The following is a 19,930-nucleotide window of genomic DNA, read 5'->3' as shown; positions in this document are numbered from 1 at the left end:
TGGAGGGTGAACCAACGGCAAAGGACCTTTCTCTCTGTCTCTCTCTCTCACTGTCCACTCTGCCTGTCAAAAAAAAAAAAAAAAGTATGAACTCAAATTGGAATGGGAGGGGCGGAGCCAAGAAGGCGGAATAGTGAGGACGCGCACCAATAGTCCGGGAAAATTTAGTTTAATAAAAGTGGAGTTACGGTAGCCTCAGAAAAAGGATCAGGAAAAAATTGCAGAGGAAACTCTTCCGGGTCTAGTGGCTGTGACTTGGAGGACCTACTGGGAGAATAAGGTTGCCCACCGCGCGGAAGCCGAGCCGCGGGAGCTGCAGGGTCTGCGCACCAGTGCGGGAAGGGAAGTGGATGTCACACAGACACTAGCGAGGAGAGCGGGGATGCCCAGGGCTCCGAGTCCACACATCGCCGCTGGAAGGGGAGGTGAGCTCAGTAACCGGAGACATTGGCGGGGAAACAGCGGACAAATCTAGAGGGAAACGGGCTTTGAGGCAGGAAAGTTCACCAGACTGACTACAGGAGAGAAGGGGAAAAAAAGGTGTGGGGGGTACTGGTACAAACAAGTTTCTCTCTCTCTGCCAACCTTGCAAAGGCCAGCAAGAGACAAAGAGCAGGCCACACTCAGGATATACATAACAAAAGGGGAGAGCTAAGGCTACAATTCAGTAGCCTAGGCAACCCAGTGGGAGTCCGCAGCAGAAACTGAACCAGCACTGATTCTTTGGGTAGAAGCCAGAGATCAGAAGCTAAATACCATCAATTCTGCTCAGCCGTGCGGTATTACTTACCTCCTGAATAAAAAATAGAATAAATAAATAAATAAATAGAGAGAGAGAGATTTACCACGCATAACCTGAGGGTGTCACCTTTGCACACCTGTAACCTGGAAGAACCAAGCAGAGCTCTCAGGCCACACCCATCTCAAGCCTCCAAGGCTCCTCCAACAGCAGACAGTCCACTTAACACAGACATAGTATAAATAATAATAATAAAAAAAACTCACAGTGAGGGAAGAATTAACAATGCCAACCAACAAACACAAAAATCGAGGGAACAAGATCAACGATGACACTATGACGCCTTCAAATAAACAAAACAACCCAAGCCAAGATTATGAAGATGATGAGATAGAAGAAATGCAAGATATGGATTTCAAAAAATTTATGATAAGAACATTTAGCAGTTTTCAAAAGCAAATCCTTGAACTACAGAAATCCTTATTGGACAGGATTGAAAATCTCTCTCGTGAAAATGAAATTTTAAGGAAGAATCAAAATGAAACGCAGAAACTAGTAGAGCAGGAAAGTGTGATAGTGAAGAGAAATCAAAATGAAATGAAGAGCTCAATAGATCAAATGACAAACACATTAGAAAGTCTAAAAAACAGAGTCAGTGAAACAGAAGAGAGAATACCGGACTTAGAAGACAGAGCACAGGAAACCATACAGTCAAACCAAAGAAAAGAAGAGGAAATTAGAAATCTAAAAAATATCGTTGGGAATCTACAGGATACTATTTAAAAAAACCAGCATTCGAGTTCTAGGAGTTCCTGAAGGCATGGAGAGAGAGAAAGGATTAGAAGGCCTTTTTAGTGAGATACTAGCAGAGAACTTTCTGGGTTTGGAGAAGGACAGAGACATCCTAGGACAGGAAGCTCATAGAACCCCCAGTAAACATGACCAAAAGAGATCCTCACCACGACACGTTGTAATTAAACTCACCACAGTGAAACATAAAGAAAAGATCCTAAAATATGCAAGAGAGAAACGTCAAATTACTCTCAGAGGATCTCCAATTAGACTCACAGCAGACTTCTCATCAGAAAGCATTAATAAATGAAATAAAGGAAATGTCATAGAAATAACAGACAAATAACAAATAATCCTTTATATTGTGTGTTTTATTTTGGTTATGGTGGGGCTATGTCTGCATTACAAAGAATAAAATGAAGGGCCGGTGCAGTGGTGTGGTGGGTAAAACCACCGCCTGCAGCACCAGCATCCCATATGGATGCCGGTTGGAGACCCGTCTGTTCCACTTCTGATCCAGCTCTCTGCTATGGCCCGGGAAAGCAGCAGAAGATGACCCAAGTCCTTGGACCCCTGCACCCTCGTGGGACACCGGGGAAAACTCCTGACTCTTTGCTTAGGTTCTTCCCAGCCTCCAACCAATGCAGCCATGTCAGAAGTGTATCAGCAATTGGAAGATATCTCTCTCTCTCTTGCGCTCCCTCTCTCTCAGTCTCTTTCGCTCTCACTCTGCTTTTCTGTATCTCTGCCTTTCAAATAAATAAATAAATCTTTAAAAAAAATTTAAACAGTAAAAAAGAATGAAATTAAATGAAAGTTGGATTGGGGAATAGGAGACAAAAGGATAACAATTGAAAAGTAGGAAGGAGTGTAAACCCAGACTAGGGAAGCCAAAAAGAGAAGGATATTATGGGCTCATTAAGAGACTCAGAAACGGGGAAAATGACAGAAGACAAGGAATCTGTGCTTAGGACTGAAAAAAAACTGGGTAAATTTAACACCAGTAGAAAATGACTCTGGCTAGACCAGAAGAAATATAAACAGGGCCTGGAGCTGTGGCATAGTGGGTTAAGCCACCACCTGCAGCACCAGCATCCTATATGGGTACTAGTTCATGTTCCAACTGCTAAACTTCCCATACAGCTCCCTGCTAATGTGCCTGGGAAAGCAATGGAAGGTGACCCAAGTACTTGGGCCCCTACACCCGGGTGGGAGACCTGGCCATAGCAGAGAGCTGAAATGGAGCAGCCGGTACTCGAACCAGTGCCCATATGGGATGCTGGCACTAAAGGCGGTAGTTTTACCCGATATACCACAGCACCAGCCCCTACTCCATAACATTTTGAGCTCTGAAAATAGAAACTCTCCACCCATTAGTAGTCACTCCCCCACGCTCTCCCCTCTCCGGCCCTATCCAATTTCTATGGCTTTGCCTTTCTAGGTAGCTCATATAGATAGAAATGTACAATGTATGGCCTTTGGTATTGAATTCTCTCGCTTAGCATAATGATTTCAAGGATTGTCCATGTTATATTTTGTATACTGTATTTCTTTTCTTGATTGCACAAATGCTATTGCAGAAACTTGAATAATCGTGTGTGTGTGTGTATATATGTGTACTTGTATAATTAGCCAGCCTATGGCACTGTGTGTTCACCTGCTGCCTACAGTGCCAGCATACGATATCCAAGTGCCAGTTAGAGTTCTCTTTACTCCACTTGCTATCCAGCTCCCTCCTGATGCACCTGGGAAAGCAACAGAAGACCTAAGTGCTGGGGTCCCTTCCACCCACGTGGCAGTCTGCTCCAGACTTGGCTGTTGCAGCCATTTGGGGTGTGAACCAGAGAATCAAAGATATCTTGCTGTCTTTGTCTTCTCTTCCTCTCTTCTTCATTCATAGGGCCTTTCAATTAAATAAATAAATACTTAAAATACAATAAATACATGTGATGTGTCTTACAATGGTGGTTTCCTTAAAAATAAGCCAAGAGGACAGGGCCTTGCTGTGGCACAGCTGGTTAACGCCCTGGCCAGAAGCACCGGCATCCCATAAGGGTGATGGTTCGAGACCCGCCTGCTCCAATTCCGATCCAGCTCTCTGCTAAGGCCTGGGAAAGCAGTAGAAGATGGTTCAAGTGTTTGGGCTCCTGCACCCACTTGGGACACCCAGAAGAGGCTCCTGGCTGCTTGGCCGTTGTAGGCAATTGGGGAGTGACCTAGCAGGTGGAAGACTTCTCTCTCTCTCTCTCTCTGCCTCTCCTCTCTCTCTGTAACTCTGACTTTCCAATAAATCAATAAATCTTTAGAAAAAAATAAGCCAAGGGGACTGACACTGTGAGTCAGCAGTAAAGCTGCTGTCTGGAGATCCACCATCCATATGGGCACCAGTTCTAGTCCCGGCTGCTCCACTTCCAATCCAGCTGCCTGCTAATGCGCCTGAGAAAGCAGCAGAAGATGGCACAAGTCCTTGGGCCACTGCATCCTCGTGGGAGACCCCGAGGAAACTCCTGTCTCCTGGCTTTGGCCTGGCCTACGCTGGCTGTTGTGGCCATTTGGGGGGTGAATCAGTGGATGGAAGACCTCTCTCTCTGCCTTGACTCTCCATTTCTGTAACTCTTTCAAATAAAATAAATAAATCTTAAAAAAAAAAGACAAGGAAAAAAGAGCACTTAGAAAAACATCTGGAACCCTTAATAGACATCTATATTCTGCAAGCACTAATGGATGACATGAATGAGGTTAACAGGACATAAAATGATATCAGCAAACACATTTAAGATATTTATCTCAGTGTACAGAATTCATGAGAATTTCTATACTCCACAATTACATTTTATTATTCTTCAAGGTCAGTTTATTAGTGCACCAAGTATACACTATGAATATTTAAAAGCTTATTTTCACCTTATTTGAAAGTCAGAGCAAGAGAGAGAGAAATACACAGAGATCTTCTACCTACTGGTTCACTCCCTAAATAGCTACAACAGCAAGGGCTGGGCCAGGCTGAAGCCAGGAGTTCAGAACTCTTTCTAGGTCTCCCCTCTGAGTGTCAAGGACCTGAGTATTTGACTCATAGCCTGCTGCATCCCAAGAAGCATTAGAGGAGAGATGGTTGGAAACAGAGGCGCTAGGAGTTGAACCAAAACTCTGATTTGGGATGCAGACATTGCCATCAGTGGCTTAACCCGCTGTACCTCACTGCCAGCCCCTCAGCTATATTTAAAAATATATATATTGAATCATCTCTTCTCCTAATACAAAATATAGCCAAAGTATACTGTCGCTCCCCCTCTTCGTGGAGGAGCAACACAGGACCCTGCGCTGTTCTTTCGTCTGCTCGGCCCTCCCCGGGTTTGCTGCTGGTTCCTCCCGGGTTGGCTACTATCCCTTCCACCTCCGTGGAAGGGCAGTTCCCCCTGGCCACATTCCCCACTTCCGCAGGGGAGCGGCACATCGCCGGCCGGCTCTTCTCGGGGGCTGCACAGGTGTTCCTTCAGCTAGATGTTCCCCTTAGATGTTCCTGGTGCATGCCGTCTCTCTCCTCCTTTATAGTCCTCCTCCGCCAATCCCAACTCGGCTGCCCACACGCCGAGTACGCTGCTCTCCAATCAGGAGCAAGTCCTACAGTTAATTGGTTGAACTGGAGGCAGCTGTGCGGAAGCTGTTTACTTCTCTCCCAGCGCCATATTGTGGGAGAGCAGATACATAGAATAAGTCTTAATTCCAGTAACTCAGTCTAGTCCGGTTTGCTCCCCACAGATCCCCCTTTCTTTTTATTATTTGACGTTGATACGCGCCTGTCTTCGGTGTCCCGCGGCACACACTCTGCTCTACTTGCTAGAGTTGCCACAGGCTCTTACAAGTCCTATCAATCAGGAAAACTGAATCCGGGTCCTCTCTTCGCCATTGTGAGGAGGTTTTTAGGCGCTGATGCGTGCCTGTGTTCGGTGCCCTGCAGCGCATGCTCTGCTCTGCCTGCAGGGGCTTACAAGCCCTAACAATCAGGCAAACCGAATCCAAGCCTTCTCATTGCCGTATTGTGGGGGAGACTTATTAGTGTTGGTTCGTGCCTATCTTCGGTGACCTGCAGCTCATACTCTGGTCGAGCTGCCTGCTGGTGCTTATCGCCTAATCAGGCAGACCGAATCCAAGCTCTCTCATTGCCATGTTGTGGGGTGACTTATTGGTGTTGATAACGTGCCTGTCTTCAGTGACCTGCGGCGCATAAGCTGCTAGCCGCCCGCAGGTGCTCACCACTTCCCTAATCAGGCAGACCGAATCCAAGCTCTCTCATTGCCATGTTGTGGGGAGGCCTTTCTATTTCTCTATTTCTCTATCTCCGGGCATTCCTATTTCTCCCACTCCACTTCTATCTTCCAGCATTCCTATTTCTCTCATTCTACTTCTAAACTTCTGTTTCTCTTATCCCTGCGGCTTCCCGGCGGCGCTCGCCCCGAGGCTGCTTCTCGGCACCTCGCCCCGCGGCAGCTTCTCGGCACCTCGCCCCGCGGCAGCTTCTCGGCACCTCGCCCCGCGGCAGCTTCTCGGCACCTCGCCCCGCGGCAGCTTCTTGGCACCTCGCCCCGCGGCAGCTTCACGGCTCTGCGCGGCTTCCCGGCGCCTCGCCCCGCCGGCGGGTTCCTGGCTCTGCGCGGCTTCCCGGCGCCTCGCCCCGCTGGCGGGTTCCCGGCTCTGCGCGGCTTCCCGGCGCCTCGCCCCGCCGGCGGGTTCCCGGCTCTGCGCGAACGCTCCGCGGTCTCCACGCACTTCGCGCCCGCACCACGGCCTCGCGCCAGCCCCGCGTTCCCCATCTATTCACGCCCCGTGCTCTCTCTGCACGCAGCGGCTTCCGCGAATGTTTCCGCCACCACCGGCATTCAGTCCAAGTTCCCCGGACTAACCTGGCGAATTCCAACCTGGCGGCCCACGTCTCTGCTTCTGGTTCCAGATCTTCGCCTCTTGCTCCCCGGGCTGACTTGAAGAATTCCAAGATGGCTTGGCCTGCACTCGCGGCTTCATCCTCCCTAACATTTTTCTCTACCCGGTATGTTTCCCTAAGTTTTCTTCCAACAATATTCCTCCCTCATTTCTCCTGGCCTCTCCCCACAGTCCGTATCCAAGTCTAAGTTTCTTATAGGTTTCACTTTCACTTTAAACCTGCAGTCCGTATCTAAGTCTAAGTTTCTTCTTGCTTTCACTTTAAATCCTAACTTCTTTCCCACAGTCCATATCCGAGTCCAAGCCTCCTCCAGGTTTCACTTTCGCTTTCAATCTCCTAGCTTCCCCGCCATAGTCCGCATCCGAGTCTATGAAAGCTTTCACTTTCGCTTTCAATCCTAACTTCTTTCCCACAGTCCATATCCGAGTCTATGCCTAGGCTTTCAATAGCTTCTTCCGGCACCTAGGCTCTTTGCTAGTCTCTCTCTCCGGTATTTTCCTGCTTCTTCCCGTTTCTTCCCTCCTAAGTTTCCTATCCGTCCTAGGTTTCCTAATCCGAGTCATGTTTCCTATCCGAGTCACGGCACCATTATGTCGCTCCCCGTCTTCATGGGGGAACGACACAGAACCCTGCCTAGGCTTCATATCCGAGTCACGGCACCATTATGTCGCTCCCCCTCTTCGTGGAGGAGCAACACAGAGTCCTGCCTAGGCTTCATATCCGAGTCACGGCACCATTATGTCGCTCCCCGTCTTCGTGGAGGAGCAACACAGGACCCTGCGCTGTTCTTTCGTCTGCTCGGCCCTCCCCGGGTTTGCTGCTGGTTCCTCCCGGGTTGGCTACTATCCCTTCCACCTCCGTGGAAGGGCAGTTCCCCCTGGCCACATTCCCCACTTCCGCAGGGGAGCGGCACATCGCCGGCCGGCTCTTCTCGGGGGCTGCACAGGTGTTCCTTCAGCTAGATGTTCCCCTTAGATGTTCCTGGTGCATGCCGTCTCTCTCCTCCTTTATAGTCCTCCTCCGCCAATCCCAACTCGGCTGCCCACACGCCGAGTACGCTGCTCTCCAATCAGGAGCAAGTCCTACAGTTAATTGGTTGAACTGGAGGCAGCTGTGCGGAAGCTGTTTACTTCTCTCCCAGCGCCATATTGTGGGAGAGCAGATACATAGAATAAGTCTTAATTCCAGTAACTCAGTCTAGTCCGGTTTGCTCCCCACAGTATACCAATCTGTTTCTTACAAAACCCACAAAAAATACACAGATACCTCTTGTCTCCTGTCCCCTCACTTTGTGCCCTATTCTTCATTAATGTCTTCTTTCTTTAACTAGTCTCCTCTTCATTTTGTCTGCCCTTGCACTGAAACATAGCAGACAGACAGAACCCTAGAGGTCCAAGATTCTACAGTGGCTGTTTATAAGGGGGAGGAGGTTACAGTAACTGTCACACTGCATTAGCGTATTTGAGAAAAGTTATGCTAAATGCCTCTTAGATATAAAGGAACAGAATGCCAGCATGCCTTCATAGCTCAAGGAACCAGAGGCAGCAAACCATAGGCAAAAAACCACTACCTTTAGCTAGGAGAAGGCAGGCTGGCAGTCACTATTCTCCAGTGCTTGCTTCCCAAAGAAGACCCCTGCTTCTGCAAGCTGACAACACGTAACATTTGTAAATGTAAGACCACAGGAACAAGTCTTGTTCCAGACACAATGGCTAAGATGAAAGGGACAAAGAAAGATGCAAGTCCAACTTGGCCCATCTAAGCCCAAGCAACTTAGGACTCATGGAGAAGAAACCACAAGGGAACAGCCTTGGACCACACCATCCCTACAAGGCACACTCAGTGAACTTCACTCTACTCTTCAACCACGTTGCCAAAGGAACTCTGGGTCAATCCTTTAGTCTTTAAAAGCTCCAGGGAGTTCACTAATCAGATCAACTAGATCCTTTCAGAAGCACCATAACCGCTCAATCTGGACTTCCCTTCCCTTCCTCTCCAACCCAGGAAACTGTACAAATGTGTATGACACTATATACAATACACAGAAAGTAAGTAAGCATTGATTGATTCCATTAATGAACATGTATGAGAAACATTGAGAAGATTTCCCCGTTTAACAGCTGCGTGGCTGGGGAAGTCTGTCTTTACAGGATTTCACCATCCCAGAGTTCAACTGCCATAGCTCTGTTAAAGATGCCGCTACAGCTGTCCACCATTCCCTCCACCCAATCTCCTCTTCCCACTGGGAATCCTGACCTTCCTATTGGCCACCTCAGACCATTAAACTGCATGTTACTGACATCATTCTCCCACCAAACCTGCTACCACCTGGTGGAATCTTGGGGTTTCCATGGAGCTGTCTGTAAACAAATTTGGAACATCGCAAGTGACCAGTAGCCAGTGACCTCCATACTGGACACATGTGCTCGCTGGCACCAGCCAGCCAGTCATCCTCTGTATTGTCTCTTCAACCTTCATATCTACCGTTGATATTTCCTCGTCCCTGACCATGTCAGGTAAGAAAAGAAACCTTTAAAAGTTCTTCATTACATGTTTTTTCCATGTAAACTGAGTAATACAGTCCAAACAGCTTGGAACGATGGGGTTAAATATTGAACTAGAAACGTGGAGACTCAGTTTCGAGTTTGGCTTTACCAGTTACTGGCTATGTGACTTTGGACGAATCACAACTCTCCCAAAACACCTGTTTCCTCATTTGCTACATCAGGATAGTAATTAATTCTCCCTAATCCCTCTCTTTTCTTTTTTTTTATCTGACAGATAGAATTAGACAGTGAGAGAAAGAGACAGAGAAAGGTCTTCCTTCCGTTGGTTCACTCCCCAAATGGCAGCTATGGCCAGTGCTACACCGATCCAAAGCCAGGAGCCAGGTGCTTCCTCCTGGGCTCCCATGCAGGTGCAGGAGCCCAAGTGCATGGAAAATCCTCCATTTCCCTCCCAAGCCACAGCAGAGAGCTAGACTAGAAGAGGAGCAACTGGGACTAAAACCCAGACTCATATGGGATGCCAACACCGCAGGCAGAGGATTAACTAAGTGAGCCACGGCACCGGCTCCTTCCCACTTTTTTCTAATATTGAATCTTAAAGGGTATACACATAGAAAATGAAACCAGAGACTGTCAATTGAGAGTGCTTGTTTCAACAGAAATAGAGGGAAAAACATCCAGGACATATAGAAAACTAACGAAATACACTAAGATTTTTCAACTCTAACAGTCTCCCTCCAAAAACATTTCAACTATAGTATTTCAAATTGAGTTCTGTTCAAAATGCAATACTCACATATTTTGGGTTTTTTTTTTATTTAATATAGATTAAAAACAGAAAATAGGGAGAGAGGATAGAGATGCCTGGCCTGTACATAGGCAGATATTCTAGGAAAAGGAACTTTGGGACAACAGGTGTTGAGAAGAGGGAGGAAAGACAAAAATGACGACAAGGAAATTTCAAGAATTATAGCGATGAGCAGCATAGAGTATTTCTCAAGGAAAGAAGAGACTTTTGGGCATGGAATGTTGAGGAGGATATAAGATTTTAAAGTAATGAGCACAGGGTGGAATTTACTCAGAGCAGCGCAAATTCTTACATTAATGTACCAGAAAGGAAACCAAGGCTAGCACTGAGAATCCCTGGGAAAGCAGCTTTTCAGAAAGGCATACTCAGTTGTTTGGTTTTTGTTTTTTTCCCATGCCTCTTTGAACATGGAAGACACCTGACAGCTTTGAAAATGAACATCAGAAATGTGCACTAGAAGTGATGCTTCCTCCAAACATGGAACTTGACTAAAAGCAGTTAACTTGGGGACTGGGGGAAATGGGATTTTCAGTGTTCTTGTTCATTCTGATTTTTAAACTGCTGTCTATTTCTATTATCAAAAACATTTTTTAGGGCCGGCGCCGTGGCTCACTAGGCTAATCCTCCGCCTTGCGGCGCCGGCACACCGGGTTCTAGTCCTGGTCAGGGCGCCGGATTCTGTCCCGGTGGCCCCTCTTCCAGGCCAGCTCTCTGCTGTGGCCAGGGAGTGCAGTGGAGGATGGCCCAAGTGCTTGGGCCCTGCACCCCATGGGAGACCAGGAGAAGCACCTGGCTCCTGCCATCGAATCAGCGCAGTGCGCCGGCCGCAGCGCGCTGGCCGCGCCGGCCATTGGAGGGTGAACCAACGGCAAAGGAAGACCTTTCTCTCTGTCTCTCTCTCTCACTGTCCACTCTGCCTGTCAAAAATAAATAAATGAATAAATAAATAAATAAATCTTTAAAAAAATTTTTGTAAATGATATATCCTCCTCTGCAGCAGAAGGGCAAATTCTCTACTCTGCAACAGGAGAACAAATTCCCCAGCTGTGACAGATTTCAAGTCAAGGCTGTCTGTCATCTTTATAATTATTTTCCTCCAAAAACAGAGTACCTGCAGATTAACAGGATTAACAGTCATTAACTGTTGTTAGAACTAAGCAAAAAGTGAAAGACCTACCTAAAAACAAAAGTAACAGGTTGAGCCCCACACCTCTGGTTTTACATTTCTCTAAAACAATTATTTGGTAGTTACGGTCTTTTCTAAGCTTTGGGGATGACATTTTCCTATAGGCTGAAGACGATAAGGATCCAGGTTTCAAGCATACATATAAACATTTTCATGATACCGTCAGTGTTCTTGTTGGGTGTTTAGATGGCTGTAGTTATTGAAATTTCTATTTCTATAAGATTGATATCTGTTACATACTGGAGACTATTCAGAGTAATATGAATGAGCATAATAAAGGAATCTATTTACACTCAGTTTTTGGCTACCTGTTTTGGACTTGTTTTTGATGAAGTATTTGTTCACATACATTATGGGTACTTAAACACATTCACTGCATCCTGCTGCTTGTTATACACTTTTTCATTGATATGTTTTCTCTATATGTGCTGGTTAGAAATTTATTCAAAAATCACCTAAAGTAGGATGCTTTTGTTAAATAGTATTCACTAAAAATAGAGTACACAATATTCACTTGCATACTATTGCAGGTTTGATGACAGAACCATGTCGTAATCTACTATTCCTTGCTGTTTGTCATTTATTCCAATTCTCATTAATATCTACATATGAGGGCACTTCAAACAGATCCTGTAAACACTAAGTTACTGTGGTGTCAGAAATATTTAACATCCATACATTGTATCTTAATGGCATACATTACCATGAGCTTTTTCAAGACCCTTCATATGCATAAAGGTCAAAATATTTTGCACCAAAGAATCTTATCTTTTCCTTTCACTTTCCATGCACTTTTTGAAATATCCTTATATTCTTTACAGTTCTGTCATATTATATGTTTTCAGGATTTTCATCTGTCCTTCCAGAACTTACTATATCTTCATCAACATAAATCACATTAAAAATCGCCTTTTCATGCATTCATTATCACTGTTATGACTATAACGACTCTTAGGAGGTCCTTCTGACCTGGGGTCAGAGGGCAGGCTTGAAGACGATAGAAAATAACCCTGGAAAACAAGCTGGACTAGGTTATGTGTAGATTCTAGGCAATGGCAGGTGCCCTGCACAAACACAACAATGCACCAAAGAGGACAGTGGTCACTAGTGTACTGTTTGCAAAGAAACCACTTTTCAAAGGACCCAAAAATGCCTGCATTCCAAATTCCACTTCTCCCAGGCTCAGGTGTTTATCTGCAGAGTCCTGAAACAGGAATTGGTTCTGTAACCTGGCAGTGACCCTAACACAATGGGAGAACTCCAGTAAGTCAATCTGATCTCGAGGAGCCTCACTTTCCTCACTGGTAAAATGAGAGTGTTAGAAGTTCTCCAGAGACCTCCTCGTTCTACAATGCTTCACCTCCAGGAAGTCCTTAGGAGTCAAACCTGGGGGGCAGGCTCAAGGGAAAGAAGGGCAGGGAGAAGGCGGCTTCTAGTCTAGGCAATGATGAATGTCTTGAATCTGCCCCACACCTGTACAACAATCCACAATGAACAAAGTGCATCATAAGGGCAGAAAACTGCTCTAGGACTTATTGACAATCATGAATGTCTGAATTTCCTGTGTTAGGACTATGGTACGAGATGCTTTCTGAGGACAATAATCTTAAGATAATGTTAAGATTTCATCAATTTCATCTATTTTCCCATCTCGCTCTTGTTTCCTACAGAAAATTTCCAAAATCCATCCCTACTTGGGACTGCAGATTCCCTGCAGCTCTCTATTCCCATGGTAGGCACTGCGGCTTCCCTACCAGGAAGCGTCTGCGACTTCTCCAGAGTGTCTGCTCCAACTGTCGGTTCGGCTTGGCTACTGCCACCACCCGCTGCCACCTCTTTCCAGCCACTCATGGGTAGTGCCTACCTTTGCCAACATTCTAACACCACTCTGTTGTCTGGAGTTACTGGCCAGAGCCAGATCTCCACTTCTGCTGCCTCCTACCCAGGTATTTCTGAATGGAATATCACAGGACGCACTGCAAAGAAGTCCTCGTCGCTCGAGGACTTCACTGTAACTCTCATTGACCAGGACACTGGTGTTTCTTCCATGGCTATGACAGCCCAATATAACAAAACTTCAGATGCCAATACCATGGTCCCTCTGTATCCATCACTGCATCAGGGGACAGCAACTCAGATTCCAAATCAGGGAAACTGCCTGTCCCTTCCATATGCAGAAGGAAGCCAGGTCTACTACTATAATCAAGGCACAGTAGGGCATGTGCTCTCTGGAGAACTTGGCCCCTGTCTGCAATCCTATGGCCCTGTGACATACATGGGAAGTGTGGCGTCTGCCCCTCAGCCAGAAATGGTGATGGTGCTCAAGAGGATTCAGCCCACAGATGCCCCACCACCAGCCTCGACCTCTGGAATCTACTACTCTGTGCCTGCTCAACCCATCACAGGAACAAGTTTCCAAGGTGAGTGCAAACAGTTAGGCAGGAAAGGAATAAGGTCAAAAGCAGATCAACTCTGCAGCAAGAGTGGTGGCTCTTCAACCCTTACCCTTGCTCGGTGCTCTCCCTTTTGAACTCTGTATAGGAACACGTAATCTAGATGGGAAATCTATGCTACATGCGAGAGAAGCCCAAGATCATACTGAGGGATGCTACACTTTCACTTCCTTAGCTGATCAGCTTCTCTAAACCATCACATCACTTCCCATTCTCCCTTGCTTTAGTCTCTTTGTAAAGCATTTCAGAGTTCTTAATTTCAGAATGACAGTTTTAGTTTCCTCAAATGACCCCTCCCCCCCATTTAAGATCATGTGTTCTGAGACACGGTCAAAAAAAAAAAAAAAAAACCCACAGGCCCAGAATCTTTGGTTGCTTGCATCAATCATGAGAAAGAGCTCCACTTCCTCCTACTCCGTGGTGGGAGGTGCTCGTATTTGCCTAGAAGAGTGGACAGAAAACAAACATCCAATATGAGAATGCTAGGTTTTGTGAAACATTTTGTTCTTTAAAACCACTTCCCCTTTTTTTGCTGTAATGATCCAATGAAGACAAAGCCAAGGAAACGATGATACTAGAGACAACTAGGCCAAGGACTAACTCTCTGTTGCCTTTGTCCTTAGGAAGATCTAGTCATATCCATGTCCACTGGCTGGAAAGTGCTTAGGTTCTGCACTGATATGTAGTGCGGGCGCCTCAAATACCACAGACTGATTTCTTCCTTGATTCTTTTGCAGTGATGGAAAATTTCCCAGGGATGGAGACTTCTTCCCGTGGATTGCAACCTATAAGCCAGACATCCTGTCTGCCACAAAGTGAAGAATTCCCCAAGTCCTGCAGGAGCAGAAATATCCAGCTACTTGACAGTGACTCACCATCTGAGACAGGGGACATTTCAAAGATAGTTCCACTGCAGAGTTCCACGAATCTCTTGGTACTACCTCTAGATCAAAGCCAGGAGAAAACAGAGACTATCAATTTGGGTGACATCAAAACCAAGCTTTCCAAGCCACTGGATGCCTTCCAGGACCCAGCAGAAAACCAAGATCTTCCACTGCTCCCTTTGGAAATCCCTGATAGAGGTCAGCTGCTGGCTTGTGTTGATAACCCTGTTTGCCCACAGAAGCAGCCTGATCCTACAAATGCCATTCTGGGAAATAACCTCAGCCTTGAGGATCAAGGGTTACTGGAAGATGGGACTGAGGCTAGCAATGGCTTTGCAGACATTACCACACTGGTGGAGGAGATTTGCCTTCCCCAGATCTTCAGTTCCTTGGAAGATCTTGACCAACCCAATGGTCCCATGGCAAGCAATGCCACAGATACTGGAGACATCCAAGGGACTCAGGTGCCTCAGGTGCAGGACAGTTCAAGAGACATAAAGGGTCTCTCTGATGTAGTCAGGAAGAAAAAGCGTAAAGCTGCTGAACCGATCAATGGTAGTAGCAAAACCAAAATCCAGCCAAAGGACCCAGAGTTCCTGTTAGAGGGAGAAGTGGTTCCTTGCAGTGCTGCAGCCTGTGACAGGGATCCTGTGAATATGGCCAACAAATCAAACATCAAACCTCAGAAAGCTGCATCTAGAAGGTCCAGGAAAACCAAGTGCGATGGGCAAGCAAAGGCCAGAAGAACCAGAGAAAACAACTCTACAAAAGCTCAAGAGAGCAAGCAGTCAGGGAGCAAAGTCAAGGCAGAAGACAAACCCTCCGTCCCCAAGACAAAGAGGAAGAGAAATCCGCCTGAGCTTACCCAAGAGAGCTTCAAAAAACCTAGAAGCTGCCTAGGCATGCACATGCTAGAGTCTGTGCAGGTTTTCCATGCGCTGGGGAAGAAGAGCGATAAGAAAACTGGCCTCTCTTCCTACAGGAACCTGGGAAATTCAAGCAACATCAAAGACCCCTGTGCATCCTCAGCTATCAAACCATTGCTGACAACCCCACAGCAGGGTGCAGGTGCTGAGATAACACAAGTCAGTGCCCAGAAACTGGATGGTGAAGCTGACAAAGGGTGCGCATCTCCATCCGTGTATGACCTGCCACCACCTGGAAAGGTGAAGTTGATACCTCTGCCGTTCCCCAATGTCAGTAAGCCTCAACCTCGACCTGTTCCTCGGAGGCCACTGTCTCTTGCCTCAAACCGGCCCACTCTGGGGAACCCTGCCCGGCCTGCTTCTACTAATCCAGCTCAACCTACTACAGTCAGTCCACCCCAAGCAGCTCCTGCCAACACATCTTCCATGGATCCTGCCAGACCAGCTCGGCCAATTGCAGCTCGACCAGGTTTGATGCACCCTACCCGGCCTAGTATCCCTCCATCTGCTGTCTCTAGGCCTGCACCTAACAAAACATCATCTTACACTTCTCTCAAGTGGGAGCCTGTTTCTGCTGCTGTGGCCAAGCTCCAGTCACCACCCAACCCTCAAAACCCATTTCTCATCCAAGATTTCAGCCACCAACCAATTCCATGGAGGAAACCTGATATTCTTGGGCCTGTAGTGTCAGATCCCATCACAGAAGAACAGAGGCCAGAGCGAGAGGCTCTGAAGAGGCGGGCTCAACAGCAGCGTGAGAATGCTGCCAAATACACCTCTATGGGGAAACTGCAGTTTTTCATCGAGAGGGAAAAGGAGATGGCTATCTCTCGATACTATGGCTATGCAGTGTAAGAGTTACTAAGACTGTTGATAGCACTTGGTTTTCCACATCTATATACATACCTATAGCAAAATACAAATTTCTCTATTCATATATATATTTTTATATATTAATAAAATGAAATAAAGAATAGAATTAATTTATAGATGATTAATAAAGAAGTCTTTTGAGTTTTGAGACACTGTTAGTTGTGATTATTCTTTGGTGTAGGTGGTGTTCTAAGACTGCATAAGAAAGTATGAACTCAAATTGGAATTGAGGGGCGGAGCCAAGATGGTGGAATAGTGAGGGCGTGCACCGATAGTCCGGGAAAATTTAGTTTAATAAAAGTGGAGTTATGGTAGCCTCAGAAAAAGGATCAGGAAAAAATTGCAGAGGAAACTCTTCCGGGTCTGGTGGCTGTGACTTGGAGGACCTACTGGGAGAGTAAGGTTGCCCACTGCGCGGAAGCCGAGCCGCGGGAGCTGCAGGGTCTGCGTGCCAGTGCGGGAAGGGAAGTGGATGTCACACAGACACCAGCGAGGAGAGCGGGAACGCCCAGGGCTCCGAGTCCACACATCGCCGCTGGAAGGGGAGGTGAGCTCAGTAACCGGAGACATTGGCGGGGAAACAGCGGACAGAATCTAGAGGGAAACGGGCTTTGAGGTGGGAAAGTTCACCAGACTGACTACAGGAGAGAAGGAAAAAAAAAGGAAAAAAAAAAAAAGGTGCGGGGGGTACTGGTACAAACAAGTTTCTCTCTCTCTGCCAACCTTGCAAAGGCCAGCAAGAGACAAAGAGCAGGCTGCACTCGGGATATACATAACAAAAGGGGAGAGCTATGGCTACAATTCAGTAGCCTAGGCAACCCAGTGGGAGTCCGCATCAGAAACTGAACCAGCACTGATTCTTTGGGTAGAAGCCAGAGATCAGAAGCTAAATACCATCAATTCTGCTCAGCCGTGCGGTATTACTTACCTCCTGAATATAAAATAAAATAAATAAATAAAGAGAGATTTACCACGCATAACCTGAGGGTGTCACCTTTGCACACCTGTAACCCTGATGAACCAAGCAGAGCTCTCAGGCCACACCCATCTCAAGCCTCCAAGGCTCCTCCAACAGCAGGCAGTCCACTTAACACACATAGTATAAGTAATAATAATTAAAAAAACTCACAGTGAGGGAAGAATTAACAATGCCAACCAACAAACACAAAAATCGAGGGAACAAGATCAACGATGACACTATGACGCCTCCAAATAAACAAAACACCCCAAGCCAAGATTATGAAGATGATGAGAGAGAAGAAATGCAAGATACGGATTTCAAAAAATTTATGATAAGAACATTTAGCAGTTTTCAAAAGCAAATCCTTGAACTACAGAAATCCTTATTGGACAGGATTGAAAATCTCTCTCGAGAAAATGAAATTTTAAGGAAGAATCAAAATGAAACGCAGAAACTAGTAGAACAGGAAAGTGTGATAGTGAAGAGAAATCAAAATGAAGAGCTCAATAGATCAAATGACAAACACATTAGAAAGTCTAAAAAACAGAGTCAGTGAAACAGAAGAGAGAATACCGGACTTAGAAGACAGAGCACAGGAAACCATACAGTCAAACCAAAGAAAAGAAGAGGAAATTAGAAATCTAAAAAATATCGTTGGGAATCTACAGGATACTATTTAAAAAACCAACATTCGAGTTCTAGGAGTTCCTGAAGGCATGGAGAGAGAGAAAGGATTAGAAGGCCTTTTTAGTGAGATACTGGCAGAGAACTTTCTGGGTCTGGAGAAGGACAGAGACATCCTAGGACAGGAAGCTCATAGAACCCCCAGTAAACATGACCAAAAGAGATCCTCACCACGACACGTTGTAATTAAACTCACCACAGTGAAACATAAAGAAAAGATCCTAAAATGTGCAAGAGAGAAACGTCAGATTACTCTCAGAGTATCTCCAATTAGACTCACAGCAGACTTCTCATCAGAAACACTACAGGCTAGGAGGGAATGGCAAGACATAGCACAGGTGCTAAGAGAGAAAAATTGCTAGCCCAGAATATTATATCCTGCTAAGCTCTCATTTGTGAATGAAGGTGAAATAAAGACCTTTCATAGCAAATAGAAATTGAAAGACTTTGTGGCCACTCGTCCGGCCCTGCAAAAGATACTTAAAGATGTGCTACACTCAGAAACACAGAAACACGGCCATCAAAATGAAAGAAGGTAAAGGAAGAAAACCTACCAGTAAAAGAGCATGGGAAGCTCAAAGCAAATACTAGAAAATATCTCTGGGAAAATAGCAGGGCAAAGTCACTATATATCAATAGTCACATTAAACATTAATGGACTTAACTCTTCAGTTAAAAGACACCGATTGGCTGATTGGCTTAAGGAACAAAACCCAACTATTTGTTACCTACAAGAAACACATCTCTCTAACAAAGATGCAAGCATACTGAAAGTGAAAGGTTGGAAAAAGATATTCCATGCCAACGGAAATAAAAAAAAAAGCAGGTGTAGCCATATTAATATCAGACAAAATAAACTTTAATACAAAAACTGTTAAGAGAGACAAAGAGGGGCACTATATAATGATTAAGGGTTCAATTCAACAGGAAGATGTAACTATTATAAATGTATATGCACCTAATTACAGGGCACCGGTCTATTTAAAAGATATGTTAAGGGACTTAAAGGGAGACTTAGATTCCAATACAATAGTACTGGGGGACTTCAATACTCCACTCTCAGAAATAGACAGATCATCCGGACAGAAGATCAACAAGGAAACAGCAGATTTAATTGACACTATTGCCCAAACGGATCTAACAGATATCTACAGAACTTTCAACCCTACATCTAAAGACTTTACATTCTTTTCAGCAGTGCATGGAACCTTCTCTAGGATTGATCACATACGAGGCCATAAAGCAAGTCTCAGCAAATTTAAAAGAATTAGAATCATACCATGCAGCTTCTCAGACCACAGTGGAATGAAGCTGGAAATAAGCAACTCAGGAAACCCTAGAAAGTATGCAAGCACATGAAGACTGAACAACATGCTCCTGAATGAACACTGGGTCATTCAAGAAAGCAAAAGAGAAATCAAAAACTTTCTGAAAGTAAATGAGGATAACAACACAACATATCACAACTTATGGGATACCGCAAAAGCAGTATTGAGAGGCAAGTTTATAGCAATAGGGGCCTATATCAAGAAATTGGAAAGGCACCAAATAAATGAGCTTTCAGCGCATCTCAAGGACCTAGAAAATTTGCAGCAAACCAGACCCAAATCTAGTAGGAGAAGAGAAATCATTAAAATCAGAGAAGGAATTAACAGGATTGAATCCAAAAAAACATTACAAAAAATCAGCCAAGCGAAGAGCTGGTTTTTTGAAAAAATAAACAAAATTGACACCCCATTGGCCCAACTAACTAAAAAAAGAAAAGACCCAAATCAATCAATCAAATCAGAGATGAAAAAGGAAACGTAACAACAGACACCACAGAAATAAAAGGAATCATCAGAAATTACTACAAGGACTTGTATGCCTGCAAACAGGAAAATCTATCAGAAATGGATAGATTCCTGGACACATGCAATCTACCTAAATTGAAGCATGAAGACATAGAAAACCTAAATAGACCCATAACTGAAACAGAAATTGAAACCGTAATAAAGGCCCTCCCAACAAAGAAAAGCCCAGGACCAGATGGATTCACTGCTGAATTCTACCAGACGTTTAAGGAAGAACTAATTCCATTTCTTCTCAAACTATTCAGAACAATCGAAAAAGATGGAATCCTCCCAAATTCTTTCTATGAAGCCAGCATCACCTTAATCCCTAAGCCAGAGAAAGATG

At 45.4% G+C, this 19,930-nt stretch overlaps 1 protein-coding gene across 1 annotated transcript; it reads left to right on the top strand.

Moving 5' to 3' along the window:
* The first annotated feature begins 8,252 nt into the window (after positions 1 to 8,252).
* LOC138848580 (uncharacterized protein C2orf78-like) lies at positions 8,253 to 16,089 on the top strand. Its single transcript, XM_070068911.2, has 5 exons — positions 8,253 to 8,358; positions 8,475 to 8,518; positions 8,914 to 8,986; positions 12,642 to 13,391; positions 14,162 to 16,089. Exons 1-5 carry the CDS (start codon positions 8,253 to 8,255, stop codon positions 16,087 to 16,089), a joined length of 2,901 nt encoding a protein of 966 aa, XP_069925012.2.
* The last annotated feature ends 3,841 nt before the right edge of the window (positions 16,090 to 19,930 follow it).

Source organism: Oryctolagus cuniculus, chromosome 2 (assembly GCF_051225735.1).
Source record: "Oryctolagus cuniculus isolate XC-2025 breed Fujian yellow rabbit chromosome 2, ASM5122573v1, whole genome shotgun sequence".
Lineage (NCBI taxonomy): Eukaryota > Metazoa > Chordata > Mammalia > Lagomorpha > Leporidae > Oryctolagus > Oryctolagus cuniculus.
Note: the sequence above shows the minus strand (reverse complement) of the source record. Positions and strands in the feature narration are given on the sequence as shown.

Excerpts from the sequence above, each read along its gene's own strand:
- LOC138848580 (XM_070068911.2), top strand. The coding sequence starts at position 8,253 with ATGGAGAAGAAACCACAAGGGAACAGCCTTGGACCACACCATCCCTAC. Across the intron at positions 8,519-8,913 it reads CTATATACAATACACAGAAA|CCAGTCATCCTCTGTATTGT; the intron begins GTAAGTAAGCAT and ends GGCACCAGCCAG. Across the intron at positions 13,392-14,161 it reads CACAGGAACAAGTTTCCAAG|TGATGGAAAATTTCCCAGGG; the intron begins GTGAGTGCAAAC and ends ATTCTTTTGCAG.